Raw genomic sequence first — 24,868 nt, 5'->3', positions numbered from 1 at the left:
TACCATTACACACCCCGTCTGTGCCAGGGAAGACAGACCTAGAGTTACCAGGGAAATGCTGGCAGCAACAGGCAGGGAAAGAGCAGGTTGGAGGGACTGTTCAGATACACCTGTAATAGGAAGAACAAGCAGCACGCTTCTCAGCTGCAGTCGTGACTGGGGTGGGGCACACTTAGTGGTGGGCCTCAAACAGGTAACGCTCCCAGCCTCTAACACAGACAAAGTTCAGCATTGTGGATGCATAGTAATTTCAAAAATATTTTGACTGATTTTCCTGAGGAAATGCACAAATCTTTTCTTCAGTTTCTTCCAACCTAAAATAAGCATCCTACACTGAAAATGGGGAAACATAATCCTTAGACGTGTGGGTGTTCCAGGTTTCCACCACTCCAATAACAGATCATTTTTAAATCAATCCCCTAAAAAACTGAAGACTTCCCAGTTGCACTGAATACAACAGTTTGATCCTTTTTTGGACAATAGGATGCAATGCAGTGTTGTGACTACCTTTATTTTAGGGAGAAATCTCCTAATGTGGCAATTCTTGAGCTAATTTACTTTCTGAGAAAAATGTTGAAAACTGCAAATCTATCCCTTTAAATCTTATACTGTCTGTACTGACAAATGTAATCGCAGTTGCCACACTGCGCTTTTTTGGATACTTATCTCTAGGGAAACAATGTTCCTCTAAATCAGCTTTTTAATATAAACACACATGCATGTGCTGTTTATTGTACTTTAAAAATGAAAAAAAAAAAAAAAAAAAAAGTGGAGCACAGAGAAAGTTCTTCAAACTGCATTCGGAGAGTGACCTAAGATGTGGGAAAGTTGTCTATTGCTTATGTTATTTTTTTCACCCACTTTTGAGTGCTTTGAGGCTACATTTCCCCTGAGTTATGACAGATATTGCCACCCACCTTACTTCTTCCTGCCTCTGCCCTAACAGAACCTCTTTGTTGTTTTATCTAATCAGATTCAGAGGCCCTGCTAGAGTTGGGTCTTTCAGACTGTTCAAAGCGGTTATATTTCTTATTTCCCAGGCTTCAGAAGAACTAAAAATAACCAAGTGAAAATCTGAAATGCACAGCTAATATTCCTGCCAGTGTTAAGCAGATATGTTGTCAGGATCAATGAAAGATGTTACAGATCTGAAAAATTTGAATAAATCAAAACACTTAATTTTTCTTTGTAGAATTTTCTGAGTTTAATCTTTCCTAAGCCACCAAGAAATTTTTATAAAAATATTTACCTTAATTTTTTCTAAACCAAACACATGCAGCATGTCTTCACACAAAGAGGAAAATTTATTACAAAACTTTCTATATACAAAGGAGAATATTCATGGCAGATGAGGGTTTGCAGTTCAAATGACTCTGAGGTGGAAGCGACCCAAGTTGTTTCTCCAGTCCTGTAGAGTAGGATTTGTGAGCATGTTGCCTGATGTCAAGAACTGAGGATATTCACCGGCAAAGAAGGATGTACAGTAGGCACAGGATAACATTAACCTAGTTCAAAAATGCCATAGATGGCCAAAGCAGCTATGTTTGTCTCTTTGTGCAATCATTTTCCCAGGATTTGTCAAAAGTGAAAGTTTGTAACAAGAGGGATCTTGCTCCACTAGCTGCATTACACAGTAGAGCAATGTTTTCGAACAAGTTTATGGAGAATCAGGAAATGAAAGAAAAAAATGGTGTTAAATGTTGGCAAATGCAGTTCTTTTAATCTGTATGAGTGAGAAGCAGCTTTAATTATTGACTGCAAACATATACCCTCTTGAAGGCACTTTTAAATGCTTACAGTTGGCGATAGGAGAGTTTCATTTATGATGGTAAAGGGTTTATTCCTGCAGCCAGTAATTACAGCAACTTTGCACCCCTCCCAAGGAACTGAAAATTTGGCAGTACAGGACACAACATTAAGGCAATTAAACATTTACACAAACAAGACATAGGGAAGATCCACTTTCAAAGGGTATGAGAAACAGTGCATGTCTGTTAACTTTCAGAAAATGGGAAATGGCCAGAAACACGACAGCCCAGTTTCCAAACTCCAAACTCTGCAGCTCCCTTCAAGGGACACAAGTGGAAATAAGATTCGCGACCAATCTAGGTCCCTGGAATAATTTGAAACACAGCACAGAATTCAGTTCTCAGCCCATGGAGAAATTGCATGATGGAGAAAACTTGTTGGGTTTTTTAGACTGATGCTAAGTTCAGTCTAGTTACTGTAACACAGTCAAAAATAAATCCAGCCCTTGGGATCTGAGGACTATGGTGATCAGTGGCAGAGCAAAATAAGACCTGCAGTGAACCAAAAGTGAAAGTATTAAAAAAGTTCTTTTAAACTGAAATTATAGTGGGATGAACTATTTTATAACTAATCCTACTTTAACTACCATTTTCTCTCACATGAAATACAGTTCCACATGATTTTTCAATTTTCTGTGCAACTTGTAGTTAGGGAAGGCTTCTCCTTTTTCTGATGCGCCTACTGAAAAGGGTTTTTATTGCATAGTCATTTAAGGAAGTATCATCACAGTGGGTGTACACAGAGAATGCAGTTTTATCTTCTCAGTTCACTACTGTTTGTTTGCTTTTCATTCAGTAGAAAACTGTTAACCTTTAAAAAAACATAACCAAGAATATGGTTAAATATTTATTATCATAATATCATATTTCACATATTTGCAAGTTCAGTACTGAAATACTATCTGATTCAAAGCTTCAGCCAAACTGAATGCGGCAGAAATTTTTGTTTCTTTTTTATTTGATGTCTTTTCCCCCACTGACATTTATGGATGATACAAAACCGAAATTAGACAACAAAATACAAGTGTGGATATATTATTCCTTTTAATTTTGCTGTTAATTTTGAAATTACTATGCTAATACATGAAGCCTTACATTTTTGCTGTTTTAGTAAGAAAAACTAATGCTAAGTGTACACACGCCACACATTTAAATGAGAAGTTAATGACTACAGCAGCAAAATCTGGTTTCACAGAAGTCAACAAAGGCTTCTCACGCATGCCAGCAGAGCCACAATTTTACCTTATAATTTGGGGCTCTGTCCAGCAGGATCTGTTTCAGAATTCGTGTCCAGCCTTCTGCTTTACTAGCATTGCTGCCCAAATTGCCATGTTCCTGGTTGAACTTTGTGGTTGGCCCTGCTCTCCCCTTTTCTATGCTCCACTGTTAAAAGCTCTTGAGAAAACTGCTCCAACTGGTTGGCATTAGAAGGAAATGAAAATCTTTTAAGTGGCTATTGTGCATGTTATTTGAATGCACTGGATGACATTTCAACACCAGGCTATGCCTCCTCTCCACCACAGTCATGAAGAGTGGTTTGGATTTTTTTTCTTTCCCATATGGGCACTGAGGTTTCCAACAGCATTGATCCCTCTGCACATTTTTCTATACTTCATACAAGGCTCTTTGAACATATTTCTGCAAATAGGAAAGCTTCAATGTGCAACAGTTTTTTAGCAGCTTGAAGGACCGAGCCCTTGCTGTGATTATTTGATCATATATGAAGTAACTCTCATGATCAATGAATGATGTCACAGCTATCACTTTGAAGTTAATAGCAAAATTTGCATTGGCTTAAATCTGAGCAGGATCAAGGCATGAAGCATCAGACTGACATTCTTTTAATTAATTTCCATATTTCTCTTCAAATGCTCATGCCTCACTCCATGCTTTTTCATGCAACAAAAGAGTAAATGTTGGAAATTGATGTTTTCACCATCAGTAGGTTGTCACACATAACAAATTGTTCTAGTATATTAGTTCATGTGGGCATCCTGTCCTTGATCAGATTCCACATTTTCTGTAGAGAGTAGAAGAAGTTGCCCACAAAGACGAAAAATAATACTTTGCAAATAGAAATATAATACTCCATCTGCAGACAATAGGCCTGATTGAAAGAAGTGCTGCAGCACCTTTAGCAAAGTAATTCCTGTAGACTTGTGTGGAAAATATAGAGCCCATATTTCTTTGCTTCTTTGAATTTAAACTATAATTTATACTAGCATAAAAAAATCTGGGATACATAAAGACCATATTGGAAGCACTGTCTTTATCTCTCAAGCTAACAGGAAATGAGACAGTAATAGGACTTTAACTGGTTTCTCACTTGCGTTGAGTATCCAACACTTACCAAAGAAAATTTCCTTTCAAAATCTTTTCGTTCCAAGTCTGCTGAAGAGAGAATCAAAATGTGTGTATGTGTGTGTATGTGTGTGTGTGTGTGCGAACAATGTTCATTTGTCTTCTCAAGTGAACTAGTTTTAGTTTGCCATTTACTAAATGCTGGCATAAAAATTCCTAAAGCAACGTGACTCTCACAACAAACACAACTGACAGACCCTCACTGGAGAGCACATGCAAGCACAGACTGCAATTGTTCTGTGGTTATTTGAGAGACAGTGCTCAGGGAAACAGGGGTCATTAATTTCTCTGCCTATTTTAAACATTTCCAGAGATGTGCTAAAATGTATTAAAAACACAAGGACCGACAACCAAGGCTGAAACTTTAGGAAAGCTTTAGGAGGGCATTTCAGCGTAAGAGCCAAAAGGGCTGCTTTGAGTTTGACCTTTGCATTATGGAAAGCAACACACTTGTAACTTTTTCCTTTTTGCTTTCCCAAAGGATCGGCTGAAGGACTTCTGGAGAAGCGTATAGGGTCGAGCCGGAAGGACTGACTGGTCTGTGTGTGGGTGTTGTTGCTGTGGAGGGACTTCGGTCGCAGCTCAGGTGGTGTGAGTGCTACTGCCAGAGTGGCTCCTGGATGCTCTGGACAGGGAAGTTCACTCAACACGATCCCGCCGGGCCCGCTCCTGGCCGCGCTCCCGGCCCCGCTGGCGCTGCCAGCCCGCCGCCCGCCAGGGGGCGCCGCTCCGCACGCCCGGCCACCCCGCCACTCCCTCCCGCCGGGGCTCTCCCGCGGCGGGAATGGCCAGCGGAGCCCGTCCCCGCCCGCCGGGGCTCTCCCGCGGCGGGAATGGCCGCCAGGGCCCGTTCGCTCCCGTCACGCGCCCCGCGGCGGCCGGGTGGGCAGACGGGAGCGGAGCCGGCGGATTTGGCGGGATCACGTGGCGCGGTCCCTGCCGGCGGGCGGGACGGTGGCCGGGAGGGTTTCCCGGGCAACGGCGCCGCCGCGGGGTGAGGCAGCCGTGGCCGAGCGGGCCCGGTGCGGTCCGGGGGCGATCCCGGGGCATAGCCCGACTCTGAGCCGCGTCTCCCCTGTCCCCGCCGCTCCCCGGAGCGGCCCCTGGGTCCGCCGAGCCGAGCCGAGCCGAGCTGAGCCCGTCCGTGTCCGAGCCCCCGGGCTGCCGTGTGCCAGCTGCGTGTGCTCCAGGGAAAGCCGCCGGAGGATCAGGTCGCGGCTGCGATGATTAAAAGGTTACATGAAATGAGTTAGGCTGTTTTAAGCTTTCCCTCATCCCTGTGGTTTAGACGTACCTCCTCAATTACTACTGCTTCCTGGGCTGTGTCGTAGCATATATCCCAGCAAGTGCCGCCTTTGTTTTGTGCACAGCTGTTTGTGAACCTTCAAGTCTAAAGGCATGGCTGAAAAATGTATTTGTTAAGGGCAGTGTTTCTGATCTTCTGTTACGGAAATTTTCTGGCGTATTGGTTGTCTTTTTGTCCCATTTGAAAAAATAAAGCTTTGCAGTGGTTTTATAAAAGCGGTAATTGTAAGGTGTGCGGAACTACAGATAATGTCAGAAGAATCACTTTGTTTTTCTGACGAGGCTAGAATGAAGTATTCCCCACTTACTGAATTAGTTGGCACAGCTGATAAACTGCTAAAGCATCTTACATTTGGCATCAAGTGTTCTTTGATGTAAAAGTATAAAAGGGTACTGGATTATGTGTGTCCTGAGAGGGAGCCTTCTTAATCTCCTTACCATGTTTTCAGAGATATTGTCCAAATGCTTGCAGAAGGATATCTTACTCAATTCAAAGTCTGGGCAGTCTGCTACATAACTTTTTTTTTTTTTTTTTAACTGCCAAAGCCAAAGTGTCGGGTGGTCTAAGGATGCATAAGGAGTGAAAGCAGGAAGCAGTTGTCACAACTCGCCTGTCAAAATCAATTTACTAGGTAGGTAACAGTCCTGTGTACTGAGTGGGCTCCATATTGGGAGAATTTTTTATTAATGCTAAAAGCATTTCTGCAAATGTTTAGCCCTTTTATGTTTACATAGCACTTCTCAGCCTGGAAGATGCTAGGGTAGTTTAGTGCTGCTATACATATGCAGTTTTGAAGGCAGCCATATGTGTTGAGCAGTGTGATACACAAAAGCTTTGCAGCCTTTTGAGCGTGGAGATTATTTTACACCTGAAAATTAACACAAAATTTTGGGAATGGGAGGGGAGGCAAGAGCTACTGGCTTTCTGTGTCACAGCAGATCAAAACAAATGTCATTCTCTAATCTTAAAAGATTTTCATATATTTATTGATAACCAAGTCCTAAGCACAGCAGAGATGATGAAACAAAAACCTACAATGCCAGATGTTTTCAGTCTTGGAGAAAAAAAAACATAGAAAGGAATTAAAAGCCCTTAAAATGGGTGGGAAATATTGCTGCAGAATATTACAAATATTCTTGTTTGATTATTGACAAAGTGCTGTTTTTGAAGAAAAATGCAAAGGTGTAAAGAGAATTGTATTTTATTTATCCCTCAAAATTTAAATGCTGAAGCTGTTGTTTTGGAAATGAGTACTTTGCTTATAAGAAATTTTGTTAATTTCTTTATGTCTGCATTTATTGTCTCATTCAGTAAACAGTTTAGATTAAGGATGGGAGGAATGATGTTTATCATCTCTCAAGAGTTTATTTTTTTTTTTTGCTTATAGCTTTCTTTTCAAGCAAATCACCAAGTTACATCTAATTTCAGAATGCATTCAATTAACTTTATTTTTATTTTAAATTTTAGTTTTTAAACTCATTTGTCTGGAAGGTAACGTCCAGTTGCAGATTATGGCTCATCGATTTTCAAAAGAAGATTTAGATGAGCAGTTTGAAGAGTTTCTGAAAGAGGTATGTTTGAGGGCAAGGTCACATCCTTTTTCTCTGTTAAAATATGGAGAAAATTTCAATCTGGAAGAATATGAGACTGGAGATTCAGCTGTGGTTTTATCACATAATTTACACAGCAGTGTTATGTGTGGATCTTTCCAAGGTCTTAATTGCTAAACTTAATTCATACTATTTAGCTGTATTGAAATCAAGAGAACAGTTTTGTGATTAAATAAATATTTTGTAATTGTTAGGTTGTATCTTCAGAAAGATTCTTTGCTTCTCTCAATATTATTGCATGTGTTACTTAGTAACAGAAGTTTCAGATTGATATATAATTGAAAACTCTTCCTGTGTTTAGACACAAGCTATGTTTTAAAAATTTCCTTATTTTTCTATGCAATACTTAATTTCACTGAAGTCTAGTTAAAAATTCTTGTATAAAATGAAGCATGTTGTAGTGATTAGAAAATTTGAATTAGATTCCTTTCCTTCCTTGTGGCACTTGATGATTTTGAGTAACAGGCAAAATCATGCAAGTCCGTGGGTTATGACTTAAGCTAAGGCATTACCAAAATACCCTGACTAGGTATGTTTTTTCACTGTAACTAGACCTGTAATTTAAGAACTAGTCCTCTGGTCTATCAGACAAATGGTGTTATAACCCTAAAACATATATACCACATACATAAGGCCTTTACTAGATTCTGTTACTGTATATAAGCATAGCTAGTGATAGCAGAGAATATTGTTGTAGTCTGTTATATATGATGTATGCTTGAAGCTTTTTTGATGTAGAGGATGTGCTACAATTTAATGACTACTAAAAGGTATTTAATTTGATGATGTAGCTGAGTTAACACTCTTGAATTCACTGAAAATTGTTAATATTAGTAGAATTAGAAAATTAGCCTCTGCAGTTCCTTCAGAAGTTCTTTACTTACTGTTGTTATGGAGTTGCTCTGGGGAAGAGCAAAGAGGTTTATTCTTTTATTTGTTTTGAGCATCTGTCAAAACTCTGCATATGATTGCTTCTTGTATTTGTTCCTCATTTGACATGCTCTTCTTACTCCTCAGCTATTGCCCACACTGAGAATGCTTAAGTTAGAAAAAAAAAAATAGCTGTCTTAGTCTAAGTGGTATTTGGCATGTTCCAGAGAATGTAACTTTTAGCAACTCATGTCTTCATTTCAAACTAAAACTGTTTTAAACCTACAAATTGAACCATAAAAAATGTGCATTGTTCTGTGTTTTGCCAGCTGGATACAGACCCAGATAACAATGACAGTGTTTACTCTCTGTTACTTTTACACATGCGTCCTCTGTTACGTTCTTTTTTTTTCTTTTTTCTTTTTTTTTTGGTAATAAAAATTGTGTGGCCTTTTATGTGAGAAAGATGAGAAGCTGATGTGCTCCCCTGTGTGAAATCTCTGTAGGTGATGTTTGTATTTAGGGTGTAATGGTGGGGAGAATACTAAAAACTGTTTCTCAGTAGTTTGAGGAAGACTTAATATTGTTTAGGCAAATCTTTCAAAAGCTGATTGATTTATTTATCTACTTTTTTTTTCCAAAGGAAGGGAAAAAATCTGAAAGTTTCGCTATCAAGGTAATTGACAGGTTGAGAAAAACGCAGTAGTATTTTTGTGTCAGCATTTCTTTACCAACTGTCTGCAGTTGACAAGATGGCTGGACACAGAAAGTTTCCAGAACTTGAGACCAACCTATGGGGGTTTCAGGTTCTTTAGTTACAATACACTAAGGCATGTGAGCATCACTGAAGTTCTGCTTGCAGAGCAGAAGATACTGTTAGTTGTAAAAGAAACAGAAAGTGATAACACAGCTTGCCTCAAGCACCTGTTTGTAAAAGAAACAGAAAGTGATAACAGAGCACTTGTCAGTGCTTCTAGTGCAGGAGGCAGTCCGACCTTTGGGGATACTGGCATTAGTACTTGTGTTGTGACTAGTGCAAGGAAGTTGCTATTTATAGAATATATATTAAGAATGTAAAGCTGGTTTATTCTATGTCACTGAGCCAACTTAAAGAAATTGCAATACATCTGGTTGTCTAGCAGTTTCATAATTTATTAAAATTGTGTTTTATTAAAGTGCAAGGCTCAGAGCACTTTTTTCTTTCTTAGTCTGGGTGACAAGCATTCAGTTTTCTCAAATGAAACTGTAAGCTCTAAAGATGTTCTTCATCAGAGATATTAATAAGAATATTTGTTACAATTTTTCTTAAATTATTGTTTTATGTAATTGTAATTTTATTTATAGATGTTCTTGTTAGGCACATAGAAGTTGAAGCATTAATCATAGAGTAAAGGTAGGCTTTTATGGTAATGCTTTCATGTAATAGGAATCAGGACTGCAGAGGCTTGTACCCTTATATTTTACACATTAAGTACCCACAATCCTGTTGCCTCTAGTAGTCTGTTTATACTATCACATATTCTTATTTGTGACTGTTACAAAAGTGAAGCATTGGAAATTTTGCCATATGCTATACTTGATTTGTGAATTTGTTGTTTCTTACTGTTTACAGCCTTTGCTGACTATTCACTGGGTTCTTTAAGACAGTTTAAGACAATTGGTTTCAGCAATTAGAGCTAAAAATTTAGATAAAAAATATTCCACTCCTCTTAACCCCAGTTCACTGCTCTAACTTAATGAGGATATTTCCTTGATCACTGTCTGGATATATAATTGTGATGCTGAGCCTGCTGCAGGCCACAAAGGGCTTTAATAAAGCAAAAGAGCAGGGTTAGTTGTGTTTCCCTTCCTGTTACTCTTCAGTAACTTAAATTCATAGGATGTTTATACTCATAGACCTTGTCTCCATTAATTTAAGCCATCAGTCAAAATCAGAGTGGATGACTTACACATAGAAAGCTTAATACACGAATGGGTAGGAATGGCTCTGGCATTTCTATTATATTCCATGAATACAAAGTATAAAATTAATTTCTGAAATATGGTTTGCTGTGAGCTAGTATGTTTATTTTTCAAATAATAATAATGTTCATGTACAAAACAAAGCCAAAGCAAAACTGTTTCTATTTTACTATATTATCTTGAGGGATGTAGTCAGGATTTTGGGGTTTATGTTTTGTAACTAATTGAAAAAGAGCTGATTATGCTATTCATTTGAACATATATTCTCTGTTAGCTTTTAACACATCCAGACTCTGGCAGTGAGGTTATTATAATACTCACTACTTATGCCACATGAATATAGTTATTCTTTCTTAATCAGCTTTGTCATGCGTATATAAAAAAGGCAGTCAGTGGGGAGTAAAGAAAGGCATCTGAACTCAAAAGTCCAGAACCGAGTGGCTGAAAAACAGTTAATGTGAAAATGCAGAAGCTCTCTTTAACCTTGTATGCAATTGATTCAGTCTCTTTCAGATGATTCACTTGGAAATTCAAAGAAAAAGTCCAGCATTCTAGAGACATTGGGACAGCCCAGGAAAAAAGAAAGGAAGAAAAAAGATTCAGTGCCGTGGTGGATATCTGAGGAGGATTTGGATGATGGTGGTAATATATAGTTTTGCAATATTTTGGCCACAGGGGGTCAGGCTAGTTCTGTCTCATACTGCGTATTAGGCCTGGTTTCAGATTAAGCTGATGCCAGTTAAGTGTTTTAGAACATTACAATGCAAGTTTGTAAAGTACAAAACTCAAATAGAATTGTATTTGTAGAACATAATATTCTATAATTGTAGAATATATTCAAGCTGTAAGCTGCTGTTTTTTTCTGTAGCTTTTGAGTTACTGAAACCTGTTAAGAATAAGCACGTTATAAATAGTAAAATAATTAGAAAACGTAATTTATGAATTCTGCTAAAATATTGGTAAATATGTTTTGTAGCCAACCTCTTCTTTATATTTCTGTTTTTAAAACTACAGAGGAAAAAGACCAATTTGTATAGACTTATGCTAACTGCAACATTTGTAATAGATTGGAAAACCACAGAAAAATTTTTCAGCATCAGCTTGATGTATATCTGTCAGTATCCTCAACATTTGCCTTGCCAAGAACCATGGCTTAAGGTGAAATGGGCTGTGACGGCATGATTGTTCAGTACTGACATGGTCATATAGTTCTGGAAGAAAATATATTATTTTTTGCAAGATTTTTACCTCTATTTTTTCATTTCTCCATTGTTTTCTTCTTGGATAGTAAAGCACATGAGTAGTGAGTTTCCACAGGGTGATTGCCTCTTGTTCTTGTAGTAACTGGGGGCTTCTTAGTTTTCATGATTTGTGTTTCTTACGGCTGGAGCTTAACAGAAAGTTACAAAAATCAGTTTTTCATATGTCAGAGTTAAAATACTGCTGATAGTCTCTGATTTTAAGCACAGCTCTGTCCTGTCAGTGTTGTCCTAGTTAGGAGTCAAATCCTAGTCACCAGTTGTGCCATTTAGGCATAACCCTAATAGGTGGTGCCTGGACTTCTTATTTGTCTTTGGCCTTTTAAGATGTTGCTGTAAAACTCAGATGGATATGAGAAAGTTCTTATCAGGCAGTTATGAGATACAATGATTTCCTTACAGCTTTCTGAAAAATGGAAGGACAGAGTGTTCTTGCTGGGCAGTGTGAGAATTAGGAGGTTATCATGACCTCATCTACTGATGTTAGAACTTCAGCATGTTTGCATGTTTCCATGGTTTTTCTGAGATGCTTGAGGCAACCCAACTTTGATGCTTCTCATGGTACAAAACACACTGGAATGGATTCTTAAAGGGCAGGGTGATTATAAGTTTTAGAGAACAGTCCTTGTGTGGCTTAAGTAAAATTAAAAGCAGAATCAGAAGAACCAATGTGATTATATCAAGTTGTTCCATGCAAATAAATTTCACCACTTTAATTTTTTTAATTAAGAATATCTTATCAGCTATGTAGTTTACCTAGAGGTAAAGCCATTAGAACTGAAACAAGCTTGATGTGCAGTTTATTGATGTATGAATTATCTGGTAAGCTTTGTAAGGTCTCTCATAAGAAAACCTTCTCCTTTAACAGTAAAACATGCAAATGGTGAGCCTACCCAGTTTTGCCAGTATGGAATCAATTTACTTGCAAAAGAAGCTAGCCTGTTCATAGTTTTAGTGAGGGGCTGGATTTTTTTGGAGGAAGTTGAAAGTGATCTGTGTAATGATTTTTGAATCAAAGTCCAACATGTCTTGGCAGTTGGACATAATAAAACTGAGAATATAGGAAAGTACACCAAATATGGTAGATCTGTGCACTGAGTTCTTATCCAAGCACCACTTTTGCCAGCCAGATTATTGGTTTTATTTCATTTACCCCTCTGTCACCACTCTGCATAGAATTCCACGCTCTTGGGGCATATGCAATAAGCCATGTCCCAGCTAGTGCTTTAGTACTGCCAAGCAGACAAACATTTAATTCGTGCTGGAGGGCTTTCCATTTTCTGTCTTGGCAAGAAGAGGAGTTGTATCATCTAAAGAGGAAATGGCTTTATTTGTCATACTGGACACTTGCAAATGGTAGCAGTTGCGTAATGTGTACTATTATGAAAGGCATTCTGCTAACTAGGGATATAGTTGGAGGGCAATTAGCTTAGAGTCAAAAGAGAGACATTTTCAGAGACCAACTGGGCCACCTTTGGGATAAACTGAGTTTTCCTTGGCAGTTTTATTTTGGCTATAACTGAAAATTACAAATCCTGTACGTAGAGGAGGATTTATACATGTGTGTACATACCACAAACTGCAATGATTTTAATTTGTGTAGATATTCTTAAGGGGTTTTAAGTTGACAGGTCAGGTGACTATAAGAAATTCAGTGTGGATAGGCTTTTAGAGCTGCTGCTATTTTGCTCTGTGTGTCTCTCTGTTTGTCTTTTATGCTTCCAAGTACTTTGTCAAATACAGTTTTGCCAGATCTAATATTCTTCAGCAGGTTTATGTTCTGTAGAGTATTGCTCAGACATATTAATTGTGGGTGAAGGCACAGCAGCATTGCAGTTGTAAGTTACTGCCTGGGATGACTGAGAAGATGACAATTTTGATTTGTAGTTCTTCGTAAGGTTATTAAATATCCCCTAAATAGCAAACCAATCGTCCTAGGGTAAAAAATAAAAATACTGACGTGGTGATTACAATTGTGAAAATAAGCTGAATTTAATTTCTGAAAAGTGTAACGTTGGCATACTTTGAAATTTTGTGGAGATCCTTGTGTGTGCTCCTAGGCTTGAACCTCTGTGTTGGTTGCAGATAGAACATTATCAAAAATTAGTATAGAATTAGTATTTTTAAAAGAGTTTTGTCTTAATGAATCAAACTTATGTAAATGTATAAAAACCTCCACCCACAGTGTGGCACTGCATTACAAATACATGCTCCATGTCTGTAAGTTGGTGTGTTTGGGTGTCACTGTGTAGAGATATTGTTATCTTAACAAAGTCTGGCTAATCAGCTTGTGCAATACACCAAGCTGATAGGTTGTTTCCAGTTTGAGGTTTTAATTGTGAGTTGCTTCGGTATCTATATCATGCTTTCTTGAAAGGCGAAGAGAATACGACTAAATATGTGCTGCACATTTATTTTTCATCTTTTTTTTTTTGCAACGTATCTTGTGCAGAAGTGCCAGGAAATAGGTAGATAATTAAACTAATAGTCTGTTTTCATTTGGTTTTGTAGATTAATGGTAACAGTGTAGATTACTTCAGTTCATTTGGCTGAGAAGTATGAAGTTCTTTTAAAATAATTCCATTTTAAGATAACTCCACTAGTTATTCTAGGCACATTTGAACTCTGTTTTTCAGCTTTAAACTGAAATGTGCAAATTATGATTCAAGGCACTGTCTTCCATATTGGGCACATTAAAGACCTTCCTCTAACTAATGTCTTTTCTACTTGCTTTTGTCGTTTAAATGATAAAAAAGAAATTGGATAATAAGAATTCCTGTCCTGTCTTGCTTGTCTGTCTGTTCCTGCTGTTTGTCTTTTCAAGATTTTCAAACAAAATTTGTTAAAGTGAGAAAAGAGAAGAAACTGACAGAAAACCGTGCTGAAATAGTGGAAAATAGCAGACAAAAGAGTCCCCATTCAGATTCCCAGTCTGGTATTTGATTAAATATGTTTTGATACATTTATTTAGTATTAACCTTGTATTACTGCTGTGTTTCCTATAGAAAATCCTTAGCAAATTGTCCATTTGACCTTTGCGTTCTCACTGAAAACAAGCTGCCACTTACTTCATTTGTCATTTCCAGAAGAAACTAATAACTGTGTGAACTTTTGCTCAGTTGTTGTAACATCATATATCACTACCTATACTGATGTAGTAGGACAGACAGTATTGAACGTAAGCCTGGGGAAGAGGGAGGATAACTTTGAAAGTCTGAACAAAAATCTCTCACCTGTAGTAAACACCTGTTTATTAAACATAAAGTCTCTTATATTTTCTGTATTTCATACTCAAGAAATATTAATATTCATTGTTTTACTTGTTTAATTTCAAAGACCGAAGTCAGGTAAGCATTTTACTCATTTTCTATTGATGTGACTCTTTTTGCTCTGCTGACCAATGTGCTGCTCTCTGAATGCTGCCCCTGCAAACATGCAGGGAAACAGTAATTGGTGTAATAATGACAAACTTGAATTGTTTAATCTGCAGGATTATTTTAGTCAGTGTAACTTCAGATTCTGCCTTTTAAATGAAGTCACTTCTTACGCTATCTGAAGAGAAACTCCAGAGAATAATTAAAATTTATAAGCATTGATCCATTAAATAAAATTTCCTCTAAAAGACACTAGCAATTGGCTTGTACTAGTTTAAACATGGCATTGGTGTTGAATTCAAGCAGATCAATAATATTTTGGAGAGCCATGACAATGAAATATTTGGCACTTGGTCTCTAGATCATGTTGGTGAGCTAGTATATAGCCTATAAAATATTTCCCTACGTTAGCTTCCTAGAATGTATGTGCTGCCCTGTTTTCATAAGCCTCACTTTCATAGAATAGCTATAAAGCATCTCGGTCTGGGAGATAAACACTAAATAATTTATTTCTCAAATTAGGAATAATATTTGAAATATGAGCAGTGGTAGGACTTTGGTAGTTATTTCAAATCACTTTTAAATTTCAAATTACTTTTAAAAGATATCAGGTGTTTGCATCATGTACAATGGAAGGCGTGCTGTCATTGCTTCGTTTCCCAGTAAATGTGGGAGCATGTAGATCTGGAGAAATGGTGCCTCACTAATGGACTTGCACATCAGTTGAGGGAATAAAGGACCCATGCACAGTATCAGAATGGATTTTGTACAGTTTTTCTCCTGACACTGCACCTGCTATATGCTCACCAGCTTCCTTTAGTCATCTTCGATGTCTGAGTTGTGTTAGTTTCTGGTCATGTATCCCCATACTCCTCTTTCTAAGTGGCAGAGGTCTGTAGCCTGCTCTCCTAGACTAGTCTATCCCTTGTGCCAAGGTAAATTCAAAAGACCTGTAACTAAGTTTTCTCTGAATTAGTCAATTTAGAACCCTCTTCCACCCTGGCAGTTTAAACAAGGAAAAAGACTTCGTACAGATCATCTAGCCTAAAGTTTATAAAGGGTGCAGTGAGACTATCATCTAAGTTTCATGAGAGCACAGTTTTCAGCATAGGTACTGTTATCTAAAACTTAATTCTGCTAATGTGAATGGGAGGGGCTTGATTGTATTTGCTGTTCAGCAAGTCCCCAAAAGGATTTGAGCAAACAACATCCAGTTCTATACCTGACAACGATAAAGACAGTAGTAATTTACACTTATGTTTTTCCACTTTTCTTTGACAGATCTAGATGCTTGCTTCCAAAACCTGTTGAAGTAGTTTTATTGTTGAAGTAGTTTTACTGATTTTCTTTTCCTTGAGGTAAAGCTCCTAGAGCTCCTAGAACAGTGTATTTGAATGCAAAGTATACATGGAGCAAGGAATTTCTCCCTTAAAAAAAAAAAAAAAAAGGAGATAAAGGGATTTATATTCTCAGAAGTTATAAGTATTAGCTTAATTTTTAGTTATAGATAGAAAAATTAGACAAGAAATTTAGCTGTATTACTTTTTCATAAGTGTCAATTTGAAGTCTCACATCTTATTTTTCTCTTTATTCCCTGTCCATTGTGCATAAAATGTTTAAATGTTTATGTACACTTAGAAGTAGTTCCCTCTAACCCTTCTTCCAGTGCATCTCGCAGCAAGGCTTTGTCTAAATTCAAAATGTTGGAAAAATTTCATAAGAACAAGAAAGATTCATACTTAAACAAAGAGGAAGGAACCCTTGCTTCTGACAGTCCAGACAATTCCGAGGGTAACAAATCTACTGTGTTTTATATTAAATATATATTAAAAAAATAGAATGGCTCAGTTCTGACAGTCTTGGTCAAATTGGGAAAGAAGTTACTTTTTAAGAAGGTGTTTGTCATTGTCTGTTTGAGTCCTTTTTAAACTTTTCAAATGTGGTGGTTACAAATATTTTTCTAAGTGAAACTCAGGTTCTTATTTTAATTAATTCCAAGTGGCAGGACATTAAAAAAAGGAATACTGTATATCACTAGCCTTACAAAATGTTGCATATGAAGTTACAGGTGGAAATCCTTGGAGTTTACGAAAACTACTGCTTTTAAAAGTCTTTACAAAAAATAACAAATACCCTCCCCCTCCAAAAAAAAAAAAAAAATCACTCTTGCTAGCCCCCCAGAAACCAGTAGAACTCTTCAAACAGCCAAAAGCACGGTGAAATTCCTTCAAAATCCATACAAGTTGATATTTTTTTCCAAATTTGATAGGTTTCTCAAAGTTCAGCTTGTGTAGGGTGAACGAAAACAGACCTTTATTAGCAACAGTAGAGTTCCCTGTAATCTGGGGTGTATGTCTGGGTGTTGAGAATGGCTAAACTGCAAAGTTTAATGGCTGCAAAAATAGTATTTGATTTTTAGATTATTATGGGAGGTGCTTTTTTTAAAAAAACTCTGATTTGACTCAAACTTTGCCTGGAAAAATACTTAAAAATTATTAGATAGCTTACATAAATCCAAGGATACCTTCAAGATCAATGTACATCTGTTCAGAAATGTCATTGAATTTGAGATTATTAAATAAAACAACATGAAAATATGGGGTTTTTTTAATATTTTGCTCTTTAAATATTGTAACTGGATTTTCACCGATTTATATTCACTTCTCCTTTCTTGCAAATCTCTACATGGGAGGTCAGTGTCAGTTTATCATTTGATTCGGCTAACATATTCACATTCAAAAATAAGGTGTTTGGGGTCTGGTGAGATTATGGCTAATCTAAAGCTCTGCAAAAAACTTGTGACCCAGCTGCAAACAGACTCTTATTTGCTGCCTTGATAACTAGAATAGAGTTCCATCTGGGTAAATTGCTTTAAATTACTGCATTTGGTACCTGAGAAATGGGCTATTTGTAGTTTTTTGCTACGGTTCAGCACTTTGAGCTTTCCATTTTATACTTTTCAGTGTAGTAGCAATATGTATTTATTTAGGGTTTTAGCAATATGTGTTAATTTAGGCATTTAGCAATATGTGTTTATTTAGGCATTAACTTGTATTTGTGTGGAGCTTCAGATAATGTCTCTGACGTTTATTTGTTGCGTGCAAGGCAAATCAATCAGAGCTCTGTAGTTAGGACAGAGCTGAAGTTAGATAAAGGAATGTGGATTTCTAAGATGTAGAATCTTAGACTCCCAATAAAATATGCAAGGGGACTTTGCCATTGAAATAAAGAAAGTAAACTTATTCTACTTCATAACAGAATAAACATGCTGAGGGCTGCCCAGTAGAGATGGAAAAGGTGTTGATACTCTTACTTGCCCCACATTTTCAGTACCAAAGGGAAAGGGCTCTCCATTGCCATGATATAGGCAAGTATGGCATTTTTTAAAAGGGACTTGTATGGACCTTTATAGAGGACAGAGGAAGAGCCCAGAGCCAAAGCATTTGGTCAGCACATGAAAGACTGGGTTCATGTTGTTGATGCATTTCTCTCCTTCAGTCTCCTGCAGCAGGAAATGAGCTGTTGTCAAGGTCTTTACCACTCCTGATATGTTCAGTACAAGGACAAAGCTACAGTCCAAACTTCATGTTGCCAGGCAGAACAAAAACTTCTGAGTCTCTTTAACCAGCTAAAAATTCATGTTGGAAAAGACGGACTTAATTTCTGTTCTCTTCTGTGAGAACTGTTAAATAATTTCATATGCCATTTGATAAAATGCATAAGCAGCTTTTCTCCTACCGCTTCTCCAACAAAAACTTGTACAGAATCTGAGTATAAATATTTGTGTTTTATGGGTAGGCAGAAGGGAGTTTTTGAACTAGTAATATCCTGCAATATCTGGCTTTTAGTCTTCCTTAAGGAAGTAGATAAGGCAGTATTGTGCCTGAAGGCCAGCATAAAGTTGGTTAGGTGATGTTGAATGCTCACAAGAATGAAATTACAATAAGGAGAGCACCTGCAATTTGTAGTTGCATAAACATACAGAATGAAAGAACTGAGTGTTCATCAGTGACCTTTAAGTAAATGTGAATATTATTGTTTCCTTAAAACATTTAAGCAGCAAATGAAATGTAGCTGCTAAGGCAATGGCTACAATTTTAAAAAGCCTGTGGTGATCTGAGATACTAGGTCAAATAAAATGAATGGGCTTTTAACAATGAAGTGTAATTTTTGTACAGGGACCTGTGTGTGTGATTGTCTTCAATGAATAATGTGACAGTAAGTCAGTTTTTACAGTTTCTACATTTGCTTCATGCTGAGCTTTAGGTTTGTGTGCAGATGTGAAGCATAGGAAGACAATCTGTATAATAGCTTAATTAGTTAAACAAGATTTACATACAGAATTATAGCAGTGGAAATTAGGTGAATGTGATTTGTGAACCTGCATATCTCTGCGGTTGCAACATGAGATTTAAACTGGTTCTGGAAGGTGACCGAAAGACTGAAGTGTCATACAAATAGCTTTTGGATGGTAGTTGAGAATATTCCAACTTCTTTCCTAGGAATTCTTGGAGCCAATGGAAGCTTTGTCAAGATACAGAACACTTCACAGCCTGTGGGAGAAAGTTATGAAAACATGCATATGGAAAAGATGCAGCTTCAGAAAAGTAATGGGGTTTCTGTCTCCTTGAGTAGAGACAGCCTGGAAACAAATGGTGAGAACCGAGTGCCCAACCATTTCATGAAGTTAGGTAGATCGAAATAAATCACTATTAAAAGCAGTTTACCTTAATTCATTGCAAGATGGGATTCCTCACTGGTGTCAGCTGCATCTCGTGAAGTCTCCTAGTACTAGTTTGTGATTATGTGATACTGCTAATATTTTATACATCTGTCTGTAATTGTTGCTAATTATTATGGCTATTCTATGTGGACCTAGAGCATAGACAAAATTTATTCTTTGTTTTGAAATTTAGATTCAGTTATAGCTTCTGGGCCTAATCAAAGTATCATGGGAGTTGGATTGGATACCTTGGAAGAAAAAGAAGAGAAAGAGATCTTCTTTGCCAAACTTGAACAGGAAGCTTCCTCTACTATTGATTATTCAAGATTAAATAAAGAGCTGGATTCTAATGATTCTGTCATGCTAGCACCATTTGTACGGTAATGTTGAGGGAAGAAAAGTTGTGGACTGTGTTAGTGGGCACATGTGACTTGGGTATGGCCACTGAACTTCATCCTATATGATTTCCATCAGTTTTTTGCTTGTTTATTGTGATTGGGCTTCTATTTTTTTGTAAGGCAAGGGCAGAAATGAGCTTAATAAATAGAAGAAAGGAGTAAGGTTGGAGCACAGCTTAGTGATGAGTGAACGTAGCTGCGCAGGTTGTGCCTAATTCTATAGTAAGAAGTCAGTTTACATTCTTAATTGTAAGGTGTAATTAAATTAAGAGGAAACAACTGATAGCAACAAGGAAGTAGATCAGGAAAGATTCCATGTACCTTTAGACATGATATTAAAAATTAATCTAGAGGAAGGATATAGAATCATAGACTGGGTCACTCCATTTATAATCAGTTATGTGAAAATATGTCCGAACATCTGTGAGAGGAGTGGATGAAAGAGAAGTTCAGGCTGCTGTTGCTGAAAATGTTGAGTTCAAAGGCAACTTCTGATACGAAAACAGTTGAGGAGCAGAATTCTGGAGAGTTTTAGGTAAGGAAAAAACTAATTTTATGGTAAAAGGGGAAAGAAAGGAGAGGTGGGGTTATTTTTAATTTATTTTGTCAACACAGAATAAGAAGGTTAGAACAAGAAGCAAACCAGATGGCAAAATATTTTTTGAGAAGCTGATGTAGATTGTTGTAGAGAATGCAGAAAGAGAGTGATTTTAAGAGATGGATTCAGAATTTTAACCATAGGTAGTTGTAAAATCTGAAATACTTTATTATAATAATTGCTGACATTTTTCCAACTTTCTTAGCTATGATTTGACATGTTGGGCAAATGTGGGGTTTTTATTTTATTAATAGTTGTAAGAAGTATCAGAGTGTAGAGTTCCCAGAAAAAAAGTGTATTTATTTGCTATTCAAAATGAGAGTAGAATTTTCATTTTGTTTCTCAGAAATGAAAAAACTGAAAAAGGAGAAGAAGAACCTGCATATGAGGAGAAATATGGTAATACAATAATTTTTCTTATCAGTGGTTTTTATGTCATGACTGTGCAGCTGTTATTCAGACACAGGAGTTTGGGTGTTTACTTCTACTTTTGTCCTTCCTTTTTTTTTTAAGTGGATTTTTAATCTCTTGTAACCCAAAGCACAAATAAAAAAGAAAAGGAAAAAAATTAGTAAAAGACCCCTATCAATCATAAATGAAAAAAAATACTCTGATGATGAAATATGTTTTAATGTTTGATTTACTGCAGTGTTTAAACAGTCATCTGAATTTTTGTGCCATCTTCTCATGCCTAAGTTTAGTCTCTGTCATCTGCAATATTACTCTTATTTTTTCCTCAAAATTTCTGTGCTACACTCCTTCCATCTTGCTTGTTTTTCCCTTGTCATTTCCCTTTATTTCATGCTTCACTGATAGCATATGATAGAATGTATTTCTGTAATTTAACAGATTGTATTTTCAAATTCATACATTTAGCTGAACTTTTGAGATGTCCTGTTGTCACGCTTGAATTTCCCAGACATAAAGAGGCTGTAAACCATAACCACAGGAAACCTTCTCTTTTTGAAGACTTGATTATTCTGTTGACTGCAAGAAATCATGATAGTTGTAGCCTTTTTCTTAACAAAACGGTTAAAATTACTTGATTGTTGAGGTTACTTTCATGAAATTGACACTTCTGATTTTTAGGAAAACAGTTGCCATGAAATACCTGGAATTACCAGTCTCTATGCTGTGCATGGTTTGGTTCAGTCTTTGTCAAACTGGCATTTCGTGAAATAGCAATCAAAATAGTGAATAATAGGTGTGCAGAAGTAGTGTAAGTGCTATGTTTGCCTTAAGTGAGTATGAGAAAGCTGTTTTCAGCTGTTCAAACATATGGTGGTCCAAAACTAAAGAGAATGCTGAAATAGTGATTCTTCATAAAGCAGTTTTTACATACAAATTAAACTGTGTGTCAGTTGTATTTGTGACAAAACACAGAAAACACATTATAAACAAGTATTTTGCAGTGTTTCTAGATTTAAATTTTACGGATAGTGCAGGCGCTGAGGCCTGTAACCACAGGTGCTGAGTGGGAGAGAGACAGCAAAAGGGAACTGAAACTTGTGGAAGTATCTGGGTAACTGAAAGAAAAGCCTTTGACTTGCTTCTGAAGGTCATTCCCTGACACGCTTGTGTTTTTAAATAATGCTTCCTCTTGAGGGTGGCTGTTGGCCCACCACAGCAGGTCAGACAAAGCCAAATTACAGATTCTGAGCCTAAAAACTGCTGGAGTTGTCAAAGTGGATGTACAGAGTACTTCATCTACTGGGGTAGTAATTGCATCATTTCACCCCTAAATGAGAAAAAATGAGTGAAAGAGGTCAATTCAAGTACAACTTGAAGAGATGGAAGTAAAGCATATCTGATTGTAAAACAAACTTCATTTGAATTTAGAGAGATTATGTGTGACTTTCAATGTGGTTTTAGTATCACACTCAGTTCTGGAACCTTTCTGTTGCTTTTGTAAAAGGATTAATATTAGCAGTAGCTGTTTTTAAATAGGTTATTGAGGAAAAGGAAACAGCTTTGTCTTGCTGCTTTATCTTCATTGAATATTCATTCTGTTTCATGTTTATTTTACTCTTCAGGTAGCTACAGTGAAGATTTTGAAGAGACAGATGATAATCCTGCCCTTAAAGCTGAGGGAAATGAGGTGAATCAAAACATCATGTCAGAAGTTGATTTAAGTCCCCAAGAACAGGTATAACTTACCAGATGTTTCTATTACTTGCATGAATTTTAAAATCTCTACAATGTAGAACTGTAGATATAGGAAACCTTTACATTAATATGTACTGTCTGAAGCAGTATTATTCTATTAAGGATATACTTTTTCCTGTGAGATATCACTGAAAGGGTTCAGTTCTTCACGAGGTTTCCTGCTTACTCCTCCTTTGAACTAAGAAATGTGGATGGGATTTTGTAAATGATGAGCTCAGGTTGGAGACTCAGCCTCAGAATGGGTAGTGAATTACCTCTCTGAGCTGTTAAGGTGGTGTCTATACCAGCAAGTGGTAGACTGATGGAAGTAGTTCTGTATAAAGAAGCACTTTGGACAGAGGACCCAAAAATCTACCCTGTATGAAATTGCTGTCCACTGGCTTAGTCAGGTCTTTTGATGTATAGCACGTGGCTGAAGCACGCAGATACATCCCTCGAGCACACAGTCAGATTTGGGTTTTTTACAAAAAAAAAAATCTATAGAGTACCATGTATTCATCTTCGCTAGGCAAACTTTTTTTTCTTTTTTTTTTTAGTTATTTTTAAGTAAATTTTTTAGATTGCTATTTGTAATAAATGTTTGAAAAGAAAAAGTAGAATAGAAGTGTAATGTACTTACTGCTACTTTCTCTTCTTTTCTCGAACTACAGTAAAAGAAAACCAGGAAGGTGCAAAAGTGTTCATTTTATTAATTCCTGTTCACTTTTGAGAGGGTTTATAGAGTACAGGAACCTTTTGGCATCCCAAGAAGGGTTTTAGAGAAGTTCATATCCTTGGAGCATGAAGAACTGCTTAGTTCTAAGATCTAAAAACTGGTTTTAGGTATTGGATCAATCCACTTCTAAAGTTTGTCCATTTTTTTCCCCTGATATTCAAACCCAATGTTTTTTCTTTATTTTTGTTAGGAAGAAGCAAACACTGGCATGCTGGCTAAAGGTAAAATATAAACTTTGATCAGTGGAAGAAGACTAAATACAACTTTTTGAAAGTTGCTTACCTGATTTTTACTATTTGGATCTTTTTCATCTGATTTTGTTGTGTTCTGTGTACTGAAAATCCATTGGATTGAAGCAGTTAAAATAATATACATGTTGATGCTTCAGAGTGATCATCAATGTATTTTTATATTTATTACATCTAGTCAGAGCTCAGATAGTTCATCAGTTTACCACTAATGGCATTAGAATAATGTGTGTGTATATATATACATTGTATATATATAGACATTGTATATATATAGACATGTATATATATTTTATATATATATAAAAAAATAAAATTTTGTATGTTTAGGACATCAAGATAAGTTTTGGGATATTTCTAATTGCAGTGCAGACAGAGTATAAATAGGAGAATTGTGTTTTCTTTTACTTTTATCTTCTTGCTGTTAGTTGTGTTACTTGATTCACAAGATTCAACAACAGAACTGCAGAAGGCCATTGAAACATCAGGTGTAGCTCCAGGCGAACATGATCAGCCTGAAGAAGTCAGTGGAATTGAAATGAATGAAGCAGGTAAGGGGTGCTTAAAAAAAAAGGAAAAACAAGAAAAAAAATCTACCACTCAACAAAACTGGAACCCTAAAACCTTACTTGATTAGAATAAGTAACTGATATCTTTATTTGTTCCTAAGTTATTGGGGAACATGAAACCCTCAACTTTTAACAACAGATCTTGAAAGCAGGAGGAAGTGTTTCAGGAAAAAGTCTTGTTTCTGCTAAAAAGATACCTTTTTACACTCAATTATTGCAAAGTAGTTTTTGACATTGCAGTTTCATGTTTAAATATGAAACTGCATTGGTTATTCATCCTCTGGTTATTATCATAGCTGAAATTCTTCTTTGACTGCCTTGAACACAGTTATTAAATACATTCTCTTATCAAACTTTGCACAACAGTGTAGGCCACTTATATCCAGAGTATGGCTCTGATGGCATCCGTTAAAATAGTTGTGTCACATACACTGTTAGCTTTAGCACTGATAAGATATTGATGTGAGGGAGGATGGTGGAGAGGCATGCAAACTGTAGATGGGACTATTCAGTAGGTACTGATTAACTTGTCAACTGATTATAGTAAAAATGAGATTTTCAGGGGATTTTTTATGTAACTGAAATCACTGTTTTCACCACGATAGACCAAGCTAGTTACTGAAACACAGGTTCCAGTGGGATGTTTCCCAAAACAGAAAATCCAGTAATGTCTCTTACGAGCCTGCATTTTTACAGGTACTTCCTATGGACAAACTGCCAGTGACATTGAAGCATTACAGCAAGCATATCATCACGTTGATCAGTCCTTGGGAGACACTGATGAGCAGAAATTGCACAGTTCTGCAGTGGCAGTCTCAGAAGGCTTAGGGCAAAGCATTTCACAAAATAATGACATCTACTCAAAAAACATGTCAACTGTTGATTCAGGTAAATAGCTGAA

The 24,868-nt window shown here is 36.8% G+C and overlaps 1 protein-coding gene and 1 long non-coding RNA gene across 2 annotated transcripts; one reads left to right on the top strand and one right to left on the bottom strand.

Annotated features, from left to right (window-relative positions):
* Positions 1–1,261: 1,261 nt before the first annotated feature.
* On the bottom strand, positions 1,262–5,041 carry LOC114065514. The gene is made up of 2 exons (XR_003572987.1): positions 4,159–5,041; positions 1,262–2,300 (listed from the first exon to the last, which is right to left on the bottom strand). It is a non-coding gene; the product is annotated as an uncharacterized LOC114065514 (long non-coding RNA).
* A 175-nt stretch (positions 5,042–5,216) lies between these two features.
* On the top strand, positions 5,217–24,855 carry LOC114065515 (centrosomal protein of 162 kDa-like; the record flags this gene model as incomplete). The annotated part of the gene is made up of 11 exons (XM_027899492.1): positions 5,217–5,403; positions 6,021–6,106; positions 6,943–7,046; positions 10,421–10,559; positions 19,053–19,241; positions 19,467–19,653; positions 20,616–20,668; positions 22,303–22,415; positions 23,341–23,371; positions 23,827–23,949; positions 24,664–24,855. Coding segments are annotated over exons 3-11 (1,087 nt in total), but the record flags the coding sequence as incomplete, so codon positions are not given.
* Between the last annotated feature and the right edge of the window lie 13 nt (positions 24,856–24,868).

This window comes from Empidonax traillii, unplaced genomic scaffold (genome assembly GCF_003031625.1).
Source record: "Empidonax traillii isolate 1590-97213 ecotype Southwest subspecies unplaced genomic scaffold, ASM303162v1 scaffold671:size839176, whole genome shotgun sequence".
In the NCBI taxonomy this organism is placed as follows: domain Eukaryota; kingdom Metazoa; phylum Chordata; class Aves; order Passeriformes; family Tyrannidae; genus Empidonax; species Empidonax traillii.
This window is presented reverse-complemented; position numbering and strand designations above follow the sequence as displayed.